This window comes from Penicillium canescens (assembly GCF_028828765.1).
Source record: "Penicillium canescens strain IBT 15451 chromosome Unknown utg000009l_segment0_segment0, whole genome shotgun sequence".
Taxonomy (NCBI): domain Eukaryota; kingdom Fungi; phylum Ascomycota; class Eurotiomycetes; order Eurotiales; family Aspergillaceae; genus Penicillium; species Penicillium canescens.
Window position 1 is genome coordinate 2,004,679 of NW_026703971.1, and position 15,279 is coordinate 2,019,957.

The following is a 15,279-nucleotide window of genomic DNA, read 5'->3' on the forward strand; positions in this document are numbered from 1 at the left end:
AGTTATGCAAAATACCAGAGGCTCGCGAGGAGTTCCGGTTAGGCAATGGGCTATGGTTCGATAATCACCCCAATGCTTTGGACGAAGATGAAGAAGTCGATGCTAGCCAGCCATCGACCACAAAGCCTTCGAGGCCGGATCAATTTTGCATCTATCATGCGGACGGTAACCAGCGTACCTTGCTCACCACGGTCGAGTACAAACCCCCCATAAGCTCTCCGCTGCGAACCTACGGTTGGGACTCCGACCGATGGATTTTTGGCGAGAAGTGGTCCAACCTGATCGTGTTCCGACGGAAGAGCCAGAGAAATCAAGATATCACGCCGAGCGGCTGGTTGGATCAGCCATCGTACAAGAATTTCACGTGATGATTCAAGAGGGTCTGGAGTATTCATATTTGACGAACGGTCTGATGGACGTGCAGCTCTGGGTGCCCTACGACGACCCAACTACCCTTTATTACCACCTGGGTGATCCCGGTATATACGGGATGGCGGGTGTTGCAGGGCCTGGAATTCCCAGGACTCGAATTGAGAGGACCCTGTGCCTCTGTTTGATGAGTTTTCGTGCTCCTCTTCGTGATCAGGCGTGGCGGAATGCGGCCAAAAACGGGCTCCCGAAATGGCATACGAATTTTGATAGCGATCGCGCTCAGATCGTGGTAGTGGAATTACCACGGGACCTGGACGTGGACGATGCTAACTCCGAATCCGCTAGTCCTGAGCAGTCAACCTCTGAGTACCTCACATCCTCGTCTCCCATCACCAGCGGCCCTCGAGTGACCACCCGAGCGGCCGCTAGCTGCGCGCCACTATCCGGTCCGTATCACCACGAGAGTTCTTCGGATTCCGAGGCCGACCCTACCGCATCTGCAGGACGGAAGCGGGGGTTCAGCCAGGTCACATCGTCCCCTCCAACCCAACGGTCTGCACCGCGAGCAGATCGCCAAGGGAACCAAACCGGGCAATCTCGCTCCCATGATGCTCCATATTGCACACAAAAGTGTCTTCTCGGGCTACAGCTAGGTGGCACGCTTGACCCTAAGTGCCCTAACTCGGAGCTGCATATGCTTGGTGGAAGGGCGGACCGCCATCCGATCGGTACAACTGACTTGGTGAAAATACTCAAGGTGCAGCTTGACCAGGATCTGGATCATAACTGCACCCCTATCGGCCCTTGTGGGTCCTCCGGCGCACCATTCAAGATTACGTGTGCCACCTTCGGATATACTGTTGTCGGGAAGGGGACAACATCGAGACTCTGGGGGGAGGTCTCGCGTGAAGCAGACGTCTACCGGGTCCTCCAGCGTGCCCAAGGATCGGCTGTTCCCGTCTTTCTCGGGGCGATCAATTTGGCCCAAACCTACTTCCTCCACGGCGCGGGAAGGATCCGTCATATGCTTCTGATGGGCTGGGGTGGTGAGAGCGTGGGCCATAATACTCTGGACAAGGCCATCCAACTGGCGATTCACCAATCGGTGAAGGAGATCCGCTCTTTCGGCGTTGTTCATCAGGATCTTCGTCCGGACAACATCCTGTGGAATGCTGAGCTCGAGCGAGCCCTGATCATCGACTTTCATCTGTGCACCTTGGACCGTCGACCGTTGCACAATCGGCCAGGTGCTCTCAAACGCTTACGGTGTGGTCGTGAAGAACGTCACTCAAAGCGGGTGCGTGTGGTATGAGAAAGGCCACTGGAGACGGGCCTAAAGCACTAGAGCGATGCCGAAAGTCAACCTGCTCTACGCTTAGCCTACTCTATATAACCCAGCTAATTGTCTACGAGTACTAGCTCACCGTGAGGATATCGGCCATGGAGCTCAATGATTTGCATGGCCTACCTGACAACCTTTCGAAAAGGTTCCTCCGAAAACTCATATGCCTGCTCTCGTCTCAGCGGACCATTCAGAGGGTGTACTCTCGCAGCTCTATGCGTGAGTTCCAGACTAGCACATATTATCATGCTCTCGGAGAGTCATACGCTGGGCAAAGACTTTTCTCCTGTTGATCTATACCTACTTGGCTATTCGTTAGGGCTTAGGGTCCGTGCTTTGTCATTTGTATTTAGCGAGCATCCCCAGCAGATTTGCAATTCACGAACATCGATCCACGCCTTTTGGAATCCCAGATGTCAGTCTCATAAAATGTCCCTGTTCAACTGTTCAACCAAGCATAAATGCGCCAAGTGGAGATCTGACCTGTGAGGCTGCCTTGGCGCTTGCCTAGTGGGGGCTGAGGCGGTCAAAGGTTATGTGAACTACCAATGATGACCATAGTGGTGGGGCATGGTAAGTCGGGTTGTGATCGTTCCATGATCGGCTATCGCAGGTAAACTGTTCAACAGGTCAATATCGAGAAGTTGTACGCCAATAAGGCCTGGAGATAGTGATGACCGTCGAGTTTACAGTGCTCTAGATCTGGCGTTCGCATATTGATGTACATCACCCACTTTTTCCTGTCCTCCAGCATGACGCGAGGGTGTTGATGAGGTGATTATTATAGAACATTCAACCGGCTCATCAAGCCCATGAAGGAATACTGTTCAACCAAGCACCTGCTGCTCCAAGTGGAGATATGACCGCGTGGCGGCGCTAACGCGGGGCAAAGTAGACCAGGGCCATCGTTGAACTGCCAATATGATGAACGTAGCGTGGGGCATAGGAACTGGAGGGGCTGGCTATATACTAAATCGTCGCACCCTAAAGGGGCCGATTGCGGTGCAACACCTGTGCTTGCAATCCTGCTGTCATATTTGAACGGCATAAACATTAGCTTATGTACACGGGTACAGCAGTCCTCCAATCCTCCTTCGACGTGGCTGTGGGGCATCCTGTCATTCGACGTGTCAATACTGGCAGGCACGCCGGGGGTCTGTGTGTCAAGATAGTGGAGGCGGTTTGCTGATAGTCAGTATCTAATCCCGCAATCTCACCGACCTGTTTACCGTTACATTCGACCCCCAGTCGACTGGCGTGGCCAGTTACATTTGATGCAAAGCGGGGTCTGGATCGAGGGGTTTTAGGGCGCTGCATACGGAGATGAAAGGAGAAAGAATTCCGTCCCGGAGCCCTGGTCGACCTGGGCGGCACGGCTAGGAAGGTTTGACCAACTGTCCACCAGGGTCTCAGTTGCTTATCTCTTGTGATCTCTGTGTTCGACCAGTGGAACCGAGGTGCTGGGACTCCTAAGTGAAGTGCTAGATGCGAAGAAGATCGAGCCATCCCTGTTCCTCCAGTGCCGTTCAATAAGCGGACCGAGTCTACTGTTTGTCTTCCCTTACTACTCCTATCCCTTCCCATTTTTGTGATTTCAGCGGTCGGGATGGCCAGCACAGAATCCGAAATCGAAATGCACAGAGCGGCCTCTCGAGCCTCTTGTTCTCTCCCAGAAGAAGCGTATGCATATACCGCCGCCATAGGGCCTAAATTACACACTTTTACAGAACAGAGACATGATGCGCCAAAATCCAACCACCCACCACCAAATGGCGGCCCTGTGGCCTGGCTGCAAGTCCTCGCGGGCCACCTTGTCGTGTTTAATACCTGGGGCTATGCCAACAGCTTCGGCATCTTCCAGGCCTACTACGCCTCATCGCTCTCCCTGCCTGCCTCCACCATCTCTTGGGTTGGTAGTGTCCAGGTGTTCCTCATCTTTTTTATCGGCTCAGTCTCAGGGCGGGCATTTGATACCGGGTATTACCGGCCAGTTTTGTGGATCGGATGTGCAATGCAGATAGTGGCCGTGTTCGTGACGAGCCTCTGCACAAAGTACTGGCAGGTGTTTTTAGCCCAGGGTGTGTGTCAGGGCCTGGGCAATGGCCTCATCTTCTGCCCAACAATTGCGTCGGTGTCAACATACTTCACTACAAAGCGGACAATCGCCATCTCCACAGCTGCAAGCGGTGCTGCAACCGGAGGAATTGTCTTCCCTGTCATCGCAGAGAAGCTACTGCCTCGAATCGGCTTCCCCTGGACTGTTCGGGTTATGGGCTTCGTGGTGCTGGTAAATGCAGCGATCGTGGCGTCCACCACCCGAACGCGACTCCCACCACACAAGACGGGCAGAATAGTCGAATTGGCAGCCTTCGGGGAGCTACCATATCTACTATTTACCGTCAGTATGTTCTTCACGCTCTGGGCGACATACTTTGCGTATTACTATGTGAGTTGACCTTTGCCCTAATATGAAGACTAATTCTCTCCCCTTGGGGTTCCATGCTGATAACGGCCAATAGGTTCGTCCATACGCCCTCGATAACCTACATGTATCACAAGCAACATCGTATAGCATTCTTCTTATCTTCAACGCCGTTGGAATCCCAGGTCGCATCATTCCAGCCCTGCTTGCAGATCGCTACTTCGGTGCTATTACGGTACTCATTCCGGTCATCTTCCTTGCTGGTTTAAGTGTCTACATATGGCACTCGGTGCAATCCCTCGCATCTGATATAGTCTGGATTGTTTTTCTTGGATTCTTTGGTGCCAGCATTCAGGGTCTCTTTCCCTCGACTCTCGCTAGTCTGACACAAGATTTGAGTAAAAGCGGCACCAGAATTGGTATGGTATTTACCATTATCAGCATCCCATGCTTGACCGGACCTCCGTTGGCGGGCAGGTTGATTCAGGTCGGGGACGGGAACTATATTGGGGCACAGTTGTGGGGTGGTACATGTTTGCTTCTAGGGTGTGGGATTCTCTTTGCGGCGCGGGTAGCGAGTATGGGGTGGCGGTGGAAGCCTGCTGAGCAATAGTTAATTTTAGAAAACTGTCTCAAGTGGACAAAACGGTGTAATGCTTGTATACACTCAACCGTGCAAGCCGTCCAAACCGTGGCTTACCCGTTCACTTAGTACATGAGATTGAAGCCCCTTTCAAGATAACGTTACCAAGAAAGGCTCGCTGACCAATGAAATGTCACTAGAATTCAATTTACCCGAATCTTGTTGGATTTTTTTGTTTGCTTCTCCACCGGTTTTGGCCTCGTTTATGGCCTCGTTTACTGTTTCATTGTTTTCATTGTTGAGCTTCTTTTTTTGGTTGCCCTGAAATGAGGAACGAGTGAAAAGGGGTATTCCGGCCCTGGCCATACCTGAGGGATGTTGGCCTGCTAATCTTGCCCCTTCGCTTGCTTCTAAATCTCCTAATATAGGGCGATTTCTCGCTTCTCGTTTGTTGCCGACTGTGTTTCGTTATTGGCCTCTTTCTCCTACTTCTTACCTGTGCAATTGGCCTCCAACAGTGGTAAAGCTGTTACGGGAGACTGGGAGAGTAGATGTGGACTCCAAGGACTCCGAATACTGGCAGACACTATTATCCTGTGCCTTGGCGAACCGGCACACAACCTTGGCGAAGCTGTTAGAGAGGAGGTAGCTTTCCGAGAATACAGTACAAAAGAATCTGCTTCCGCTCTTCCTCGGCCCTATCATGTATCCTGAAGACGTAGGATGAATGTGATCGGACCCCATTATACCGGGCTGCTTGGAACGGGCACAAGATAGTGGTGAATCTGCGACTGGATAGGAGGCGCTGTTGGCGAATTCAAAACTATAGAGATACAAGAGAACCCCCTACTACTTTGCCCAAACCATAATCGTCGCCAGAGGACTCTTAGTACCCAAGGAGATAAGCCTATACTTCGGCCAGCGTTGCTCTTGTTAGATGGGAAAGGATTGCTTCTCTTTCCACTCCCGTATACATTACTTCAAATGCTCTTCCAGCCAACCGCACCTAGTAGGGGGTAATCATCGACCCGGTAAAGTTACGTCGAATTGATGCGAAAAGAGGGGTTCTATCCCATAACAGTACTGTACAGTATCGATCTGGCTTTTCGACTACTTGTGGGTAAATTACAGTGGTGTAACATTAGTATTTGACCTCGAGTACTTCGGGCCAGGACCCATTTTTTTAATACTGCCAGCAGAAACCTCCAAAATTGAACTCAATTTAATAGCTAGTATGCCACCCATTATACTTAATGACATCAGCTACCCTGTGAGGCATTGTCTCCGATAGATGCTTAAATAGATCAATATCTAAACTTTCCCATGCTTCCTGCGCAGCTTCTAGTAGCAATTCTAGCGTAGATACGTTATTAGGAAGCTGCATAAGCTCAGGATGACGCTTAAGAATTTCGGCTTTGAGTAGCGCCCAGAGGTTCTCAATTGGGTTTAAATCAGGCGAGTAAGGTGGCCATTCCATGATATCGCATTGAAGCTCACTTAAAGCATCCGTACGATATATGCCGTGTGAACAGGCGCGTTATCTTGCTGAAAAATAGCATTAGAATCAATGCTATTAAGTAGCGTAGGTAAGACGCGCCGATAAAGCTCTTCGATCGTACGCGAAGAAACGCCACCTCTCCGAGATAAGGGATCTCCGAATAGTGGAATAAGGCCTGATCGACGCGGAAGACCGGAAAAAGCAGCCCAAAACATCTGCTTAATTTGCTTCCCTCGCGCTGGAACCATTTGAACCCGATGGCCCTCTTTCGAATGCTGAAATAGCTGATCCTTCGGACGCGTAAAAGTCCATTCTTGACGCTGGCCAATACCACGTTCAACCGTACATTCGTTAGACCAATAGACGCGGGCCCAATCCTCCGACGTAAAATGCTGATATTGAAGGGCCCAGCGTAGACGTTTCTTAGCGTGTGTAGGCGTTAAGGTCGGCCGCTGCATTTTTCTCCATTTTCGAAGGCCCATTTCGTGGGTTAGACGCCAAATTGACATACGGTGGACCTTAAAATCAACCTCTCCGAGTAGATCCTTGATCAAAATTGAAGGCTTTTCTTGTATAGTATCGTAGATATAGTCACGATCCTCTTCAGTAAGCTTCCTCGGTTGGCCTGAGCGTGGAAGACTTTGCTGTTTTTGACGCTTTACCTCTTGGGTAAGGGTGTACTGAATAGTTGAGCGTGGAATGTCGGGAAAGCGCTGCTTCTTAATAGTCGTAGCACCCCAGCCATTTGTAGCATGTAATTCGCAGATCTTAGCCCGGGTAAGGCAGTCAAGCTCTGGACCTCTTTTTCCGCGTATTGGAGGCATTATTATAGAGAGACAGAGTGAGAAACGCGTAAAAATTATAGCGTAGATACTGGCGCGTTGAAAACGCGAGTGTTGACGTACTAGTAAAGTAGGCGGTCTAAAAAGCGGTCACGGTCCCGAAGTACTGGAGGTCAAATACAGTACTAATGTTACACCACTGTACAGTGACTGGCCATAAGTTTGGACACCCTCCTTAGACCCACTTTCATACCGCTTTCCCTTATAGCCGACACCGCCTAGAGAGACACGCTAGCTACGCGTCGCTATTTCTCGCGATTTTAGCCATTCTAGCTATAATACTATTTCATGAAGCCTACCTTTCAAAACCTGCTATTTTTACTATGGCTCCACGCTCAGAACTTACACCTGCTTTACGCGAGAGGATCTGTGAGCTTCATACGGCTGCTCATTGGGGTTATAAACGTATCCATAAGAGATACCCCTGGATTTCACTATCGGGGATCCGGTATACGATTAAAAAAGAGCATGAAAGACGTGCCGGTGTCTCAAAGCCGCGTTCTGGCCGACCGAAGAAGCTTAATGAAGCCGATAAAGTACGCCTTTTAGACTCAATCCACGGGAACCCTCGCGTTACACACGAAGACCTTCTTACTGAGGTCTCTTATAAAGTGAAAATAAAGTCAATTCGGCGGCTTTTGAATGCTGAAAACCTCCGGAAATGGCGATGTAGCTGGCGACCTTATTTGACTGAGGAACATGCCTTTAAACGGCGTCAATGGGCTTTTCGCTATCAACACTTTACTCCCGAAGATTGGGCTCGCGTCTTTTGGTCTGATGAATGTACGGTGGAGCGTGGAATTGGTGTCCGTCGAGAATGGACATTTACTCGGCCAAAAGACCAGCCAAAACTTGGACAAGTTCAAGGCCTTCCACAACGGGGAAAGCAAGTTAAGCAGATGTTTTGGGCTGCTTTCTCGGGCGCTACCCGTCGAACTGGTTTGATTCCGCTATTCGGGGATCCGGAATCAGAGCGTGGAGGTGTGAATAGCATCGTTATCCGGGATCTATACCTCCGTATCCTACCTACCCTAATATCGAATGAAGGGTCGATTTTTCAGCAGGATAATGCGCCAACACATACGGCCCACGTCGTCCGAGAAGCTCTACGGGACTTAGAGCTCGAGGTAATGGAATGGCCGCCACATTCGCCTGATTTAAATCCAATTGAGAACCTCTGGGCGTTGTTAAAGGCAGAGATCTATAAGCTTCGGCCTGATCTCATTGATATGAGGAATAATGAGCAGACAAAGGCTATTTTAATAGATACAGCACAGATTGCATGGGACCGATTGAACCTTGAGCACCTAAAACATCTCTCTGAGACTATGCCGCATCGGGTGCAAGCTATTATTGATAGTGAGGAATGGTATACGCAGTATTAATTAAATGGCACGAGGGTTTAAAACCGGCAGAAAATTATGTAATAGTTGAGTGGGTCTAAAGAGGGTGTCCAAACTTATGGCCAGTCACTGTATATCCCTAGCGGTCCTATGATTGTATTTTAAAATACACACACTATTTATAGAAAGCGGTCTGAAATCACGCCTGAAATGGGTTATCCAATCAGAGCTCGTACATGACGGATTTGTTTTCCGGGAACGAAGTTGCAAGAGTGCGTTGGTATACAGTAACTGATTTCGAAAACCACTGTATCGCGGTGTAGTCTGTCAACTTAGGGCGTACTCCCAGCCTTTGCTGTGTTGAGCTGTGGGTCTGTCCGTCTAGACTGTGGAAAAGCATCAGGCCATGGTCACATGTGCGGGTACCTGACCCACGAACCACAACGTTGAAGGTTGGCTGTTCATTGACTCAAGCTTTTGAACTGGTAAGCATTACTTCCTGTTCATCGCCTTCCTACTTTTTGATCACTGTGGATTTTACGATAATCTATGGTTCGTATCGCAAAGGCTCCCTACGAATGTAAGCTCCACCTCCAAACCGTCACCAGAAAATTGCCTATTTTCAATCGGAAATAACTCGACCAGTATTGCTTTAAACAACCCCAAATAGAATGATGCAAATTAAGCCATGCTGGTACAATTTTTAAGAGTCTAAAGCGAATGTAACGCTAACTTCAAAAACGAGTCGGAGTCTAGAGTGAGTGCGAGCGAGCCCTGACGGACTTGATTTTCTCCCATACAAAATTTGGAAACTCGTATGCTAGCCATGTAAATTCCCGCGTCCCCATGGGATAGACATGCCATGAACATCCAAGACGGATTGACCACTAGTAGACCGAGCATCGCAGTATCCTGCAACTATGATCATTCCAAGTGTTCCCTGTGCATAGCGGCACCCTTCTCCGGGTCAAGTTGACCAGTCTCGACCAGCTCCTCGTTGTCATCCGCTAGGTCGAATTGCCGGCCGAGCTTCTCAGGTCCGAAGAAGGTGACAATTATAACGTAGGCATAGACGCAACCCATAAAGATGCAAATAACCTTACCATAGTCATAAGGTTGACTGCCGTCACTCATCGGAGGCAAGGGGAACCGTTGTCCAATGGTTGACTCGATGGTCGAGCTCGCCGAGGAGACGAGGTTACCAAGCTGGTATGAGGTACCGACGACGAAGATTCGGATCGATGCAGGAGACAGCTCCATTAGGTGAATCGGTATGATACCCCAAGCGCCCTGCACGCAAAATTGCTCGAAAAATGCTGCGGCAATAACTGCTTCGGTATTTACGAAACTATAGGGGTACAGCAGGGCTCCTCCGACAATGCAGATGATAATGAGGGTGAAGCGACGGCCCAAAATCTGACTAGACCAGCCGCAAAGTATGCCGCCGGTCAAAGCACCAAGATTGGCGACTACCTGGGTCACGGTTATGGCGTTGGCGGAGAAACCTAATTGCGCCTTGAGCATGGTAGGGTAGAGGTCCTGGGAGCCATGGGACTGTAGGGTGGATAGTTAGCAGAAGGCAATTACCAGCCAGTGATTTTGCTTCTATGCCCTATAATAGGCTAAGACAGACTCACCATGAAGTTCATGCCGGCCATAAGGAGTACAAGGTAGATGAGGAGGAGCCAATGGCGCTTGAGCGCCACTTTACCTTCGGACAAGAAATTGGCAGTGACGTTGCCATTGCCTTCACGCAGCGCTTTCCGCATAATAAATGACTGAGTTTCTGGAAGACAGAGGCGGAAGATTATCAGGAGGACGGGAGGGCAGGCAGCGAACCAATAGAACGGACGCCATCCATGAGAGGTGGTGTTGACAAGACCGCGCGCAAAGGCAGTGGCAAGCAGATAACCAAATGCATAGCCCTGCTGGAGCAATCCGGAAACGATACCGCGAGCCTCAAGAGGACAGTCCTCAAGCGCAGTGGCAGCAACATTGCCATAGAGACCACCCATGGCAATTCCGTAGAGAGCGCGAGTCGCTAAAAACTGCTTCCACGTTTGAGAGAAACCCGCTCCAAGCTCAAGGACAATGAACAGTAGCATGTTGATGACGAAGGGCCATTTGCGGTTCCAGCGGTCAGCAGCAATACCGAAAATGATTGCCCCGACCGATCTCAACATTAGAACAAGGGTAATACCCCAAGAAACTTGAGGAATTGTTTTGTGAAATGTCTTAGCCACGTCTGTTGTCGTTAACGAAAGTGTGAAGAAATCGAATGCATCCCATGTCCAGCCTAGGAAGGCGATCTAAAACAGGTGAGCGCGTTACTCCTATCGACTTGAAGAATGGAGTAAGCAGGGACAACCTACGATGACAAAAAGCCATTGTTGTTTGTTAAGAAGCACGAGGGCCGAGAAAGGGTTCGAGACCTTGTTCATAGGAGGTTTCAGGGTAGATAGCCGGGTGGCTAGATATCGTGCGGTGCCCATGTGCTCGTCTGGAACCACGTGGATTCCATGCGCACCATCTTGCGTATCAGCCATATCTTGCGTATCAGCCATAGCGGCGACGGAGGCGGGAGAGGGCATAAATCAGGACAACTTGGAAATCGGCCGATACACCGATCGCCAAGGAAGGCTAGTTGAGCAGGACGGCGCGTACACTTCGAGATACAATCAAAAGGTGGGAAAGATACAGAGAATTTATACGTTATGAGATCCAAACCTTTACACCGCTCTCAAGATCACACAAGCTCTTGAATCGGATCTTGTCGTAGGTTTGGCAATTTTCAGTGCTTCTAAGAAGATACCATGTCATACGAAGCATGGGGCAGCGAGCGTTTTATTCAGCATAGTTCCATACCCCACAGTCTGGGCATATCGCAGGAAAATGCAGGAGGGCGTAGGAACGTAGGGCGTATGCATCCGTGCTGAGACAGGACGGGCGGAGTCTGTCCGATCGAGAAATTCCGACAGGAACTCACAGATCCCGGTCGTGATGAGAAACATTTTGGACCGGACGACAACGGGAGCCAATCTGCTCCGGCAAAGGCAAATTAACACGGAAGGGGCTGGAACACACGAGAGCAAGACGCCGTAATTTGCTGGCAACCGTTCTCTCGCACAGTGCTTCGGGTCAGGCAGAGGCCAATCAGTGTATAGAATGCGGAGACGTTAATATTCCCCGTCTGGGGTCACCACCAATTCCCCAATGCGTGCAAAGATCGAGCACCCGAACCCTGGGAAGCGGTGATCATTCGTGGCCGTCCCCGAAGGAAGCTGACTTGGCACGAATAGAATGTCAGCCGTTGGGATGGTCGGTGGTTAGTGTGCAAAATGGGAAGCTCCGGAGGGATCCGCGGAGATAGTGTGAAAACTTTATTAGCTGGAAGTCAAGGCATCTTCAAGAAATTATGAAAATATCGCTGGCTGGGTACATATTGGGAACTCCCATCTGCCGCATCTTTACGAGTTCGAGGTATGCTTATCCGAAATCTCGCGAGGGGGAAATTGGCGGAGTTCCTTTGATATGTGAATTAGGCATTCTGATTCGTCAGTCTGCATTTCTCTGTGCTCATCACCTTGCAAGCCGCATTAACCTAGAAGCCTTAAACTTTATGCAAAAGGTGCGGCGGGTAATCAAAGCAACCGGATATACTACAACTTGGTAAAATCTCACACGTGGCAAAGGTAAGTTTAAGTTTGCGGTTTGACTGCTTTGTCTGAAGCATCCACAGATCATGGTACTAAAAGTGGGCCCAACCACCCTTTGATTGTGGAAGCAGACTTTTGAACTCGGCCGTTTCGCCCAATCGCTGCTGGTCCCACTCTAGGTCACGTGGCATAGCTATGAACAGCAAGACTTTCGGTTCACCGACCCACGGCTGGTCCCTACAGGCTTTAGCCCCACTGAGGCTTAGAGAAAGCTTGGAGAAAGCTTGCCACTGGAGACACCACCCAAAATGTATATTACGGTTTGTCATTTTGGTTAGTCAGAGAGATCTACATAGTTAACCCTGAGGGGTACCATATATTGCCGTATTATATATTTCTGCCAATATTACTATTCCCTAATCGTGACTAATCATAGTTCCACTCACCCCCGTTCGCATCGGCATGTAGAAGTCAGATTTTAGGTTCAAAACGGCCAGAAAAAAAATCCCGTCGCTGTGGGCCTAAGTTTGCGGGGTAGGACAGCCGGCTGGGCCAGTCAATGCTGTTACTTTCCGAGCTGGGGCGTCGCGTGTTCTGAGTTATACGCGGCTGACCCGGTTGCTGCCAATGTACGTCGTGTACTCCGCACCGAAAGCTCCATGGTGTCCTGTGCAAGCCTAGGAGTAGGCTGCGGCATATTGTACGACTTGGGTATCCAACAAGTAGAAGGGAACCTAGCTCGTCGGGCGAATCATTATTACAGTCAACTCTCGCTTATACCACAGCATACTATCCAAGCCAAATTACGTGGTATAATTGAGTTGTGTTTTGGTGAGAGGATGACATAATATTTGACAAGCTAACTCTAAGCCCTAATACCTATTTAGTCTTCCATCCCATCATCTGATCCAAAGTCACCTGACGTTTCTCATCAATCTGAATCCTGCCAAAGTCGCTGATTAAGCTCTCAATTTGTCTAATATGGTCCGAGGTACCCTTTTCTTTGCTACAAACCCATAGTAGGATATCCTGGAGGCTGTCCAATATAGCAGAATTAGACAGAAGCTCAGGTGGGGGCCCATCAATGTCAATATCCTGAATTTCTGAGGTTGTTGGGGCAATATATATATCTTGCTCATTGGTCTCATCTCGCCCTTCAGTCCCATCTTCTAACATGTCTTCGTCCGAAGGGTTCAAAAACTCGTCAAATGGCACAATATCTTTATCACCAAGCTTATCAATTGCTTGATTATATAGACTTTCAATCTCATCACTCAATCCGGGCTCGGAAAATAGTGCAGACTCAGGTGCGGACTCGGGCGCGGACTCAGGTATAGGTATAGACTTTGGACTAATCAAAGTACTTTGTTTAAAGCAATTGATAATCGTTTGGTCTGATACACTTGTTCTCCAAACTTGCGTTACCCAGGTAACAGTATAATAAATGCTCATTCTTTGTTTTGGGTCTATCCCACGATCAAGAAAAGCAATCATATAGCGCATCCATTTCTTCCGATAATGGTGCTTCAAGTTTTGGATAATACCTTGGTCCAAGGGTTGATAAATTGAAGTTGCGTTTGCTGGCAAAAAAACAACCGTAATCCGGGGTGGTGGTGGCGCTCGCTGGAGTCCAATAACATGTGGTGAAGCATTGTCTAAAAGGAGCAAAGCTTTCTTATCTAAGGGAATACGCCCATAGAAAGATCGCAACCAGTCCTCCATAATGTCATGACGCATCCATGCTGCCTTGTTGTGACGCCAAACACATCCCAGAGCTCGGAAATTAACCCCCGGAGTGCGCGAGGGGTTTTTGCTGTGCCAATCAACCATAAAGGGACTCGATCGGAACCATCCGCATTTGATGCAACAACAATAGTGATTCGTGTTTTATCAAGCTTTTTGCCAGCAATTTTTCCCTTTGAAAGACCACCATTTGGCATACGTCGCCAAAATAGGCCAGTTTCATCCATATTGTAGATTTCGGACGGTTTGAATTGATTGCAAATCGATTTGGTGCTTTTGATCTGATCATGTACCGAGGATGGGACTGAGGCAGCTTCTCCGTGGAAAGTATGATATTGAAGAGAGTGGCGTTGTTTGAAGCGAGTTAACCAACCCTCAGAGAATTGAGGTTTGGTCCGATCTTTGTATTCCGGTATTTGTCTCCAAAGCTCAGCTGCTTTAGTTTGGATCAAAGGGCCATTTATTGGTATTCCATTGCCAATATGGTTATCTGCCCAGTCATATAGCTTTTGGTCCAATAATGGCCAATGAGAGGATGAAGATCGTTTGTTTGCCCCTGCAGGGCCCGTATCAAGATAATTGTATTTGGATGAAAGGATCCTTGATATGGTTGACCGGTCAATCACTTGTTTGAATTGGTCCTCAAACCACTTAGCACATGCAGTCTGCGTGGGCTTTGGGCTAGTATTAGACCAAAATGCCCGTAGTGCCTGTTTCTGCGCGTCTGATATACCCAATTTGGTACGCTTTGGTCCCATTCTGACGCGCTTGGGTGGGGTCGGGAGGGTAGGAGAGCTTGTAGATTGAGGCATTCTGATTGGTTGATTGCGCTGACTAAGCAGATTCGAGAGGAAGAAAGTGTGGTAAAACAAAATGTGTTATATTCTGTCAATTTATATGGAAAAAACTGGAATGAAGGGGCCATCCAAGCAAGGGATGTGTTATTATCAAGAATGTGCAATATCCCACCGTGGTATAAGCGAGAGTTGACTGTATAAACTTAAGCCTTGTAAGAGGCTCGCCAAACTTTTCGCTACCTCCTATTCCCCTTTCCATTCACTTGGCGGGTGATCGTGGAGTATTTTAGCAAATAAATGCCCAATATAAAGCAAGCATAAGTTTTTCTTTGCACACGTCCTCAAAAACCCAGACACCTATGGCGTTGACTGAGGAGCATCTTCGGGCTATCGCAATAGCAGAAAGAGTGGGAGGGAGCTTTTCTTTGCTCGCTTGCGCGTTTATTGCGACGACTTATTGTGCATCGGCTGCTTTCCGCAAGCCAGTCAACAGGTTGATCTTTTATGCGTCCTTTGGAAACATCTTCTCCGCCGTTGCATCTCTAATGAGCAGAGATGGAGTTACAGATGGCCCTGACTCTGCCTTATGTCTTGCACAAGCATTCTTCATCCAGTAGTATGTTGCTCACTCTCCGCACAAGACAAACTCGCGGGTTTCTGATTGTTATTATTGAAGTTGGA

The 15,279-nt window shown here is 49.0% G+C and overlaps 2 protein-coding genes across 2 annotated transcripts; one reads left to right on the plus strand and one right to left on the minus strand.

Moving 5' to 3' along the window:
- Positions 1 to 3,347: 3,347 nt before the first annotated feature.
- On the plus strand, positions 3,348 to 4,749 carry N7446_012043 (Short-chain dehydrogenase/reductase SDR; the record flags this gene model as incomplete). Its single annotated transcript, XM_058520785.1, has 2 exons — positions 3,348 to 4,160; positions 4,234 to 4,749. The coding sequence occupies 2 exons, from the start codon at positions 3,348 to 3,350 to the stop codon at positions 4,747 to 4,749; spliced, it is 1,329 nt and encodes a 442-aa protein (XP_058367071.1).
- A 4,577-nt stretch (positions 4,750 to 9,326) lies between these two features.
- Positions 9,327 to 10,966, minus strand: N7446_012044 (uncharacterized protein; the record flags this gene model as incomplete). The annotated part of the gene is made up of 3 exons (XM_058520786.1): positions 9,327 to 9,956; positions 10,040 to 10,711; positions 10,775 to 10,966. 3 exons carry the CDS (start codon positions 10,964 to 10,966, stop codon positions 9,327 to 9,329), a joined length of 1,494 nt encoding a protein of 497 aa, XP_058367072.1.
- Positions 10,967 to 15,279: the final 4,313 nt, after the last annotated feature.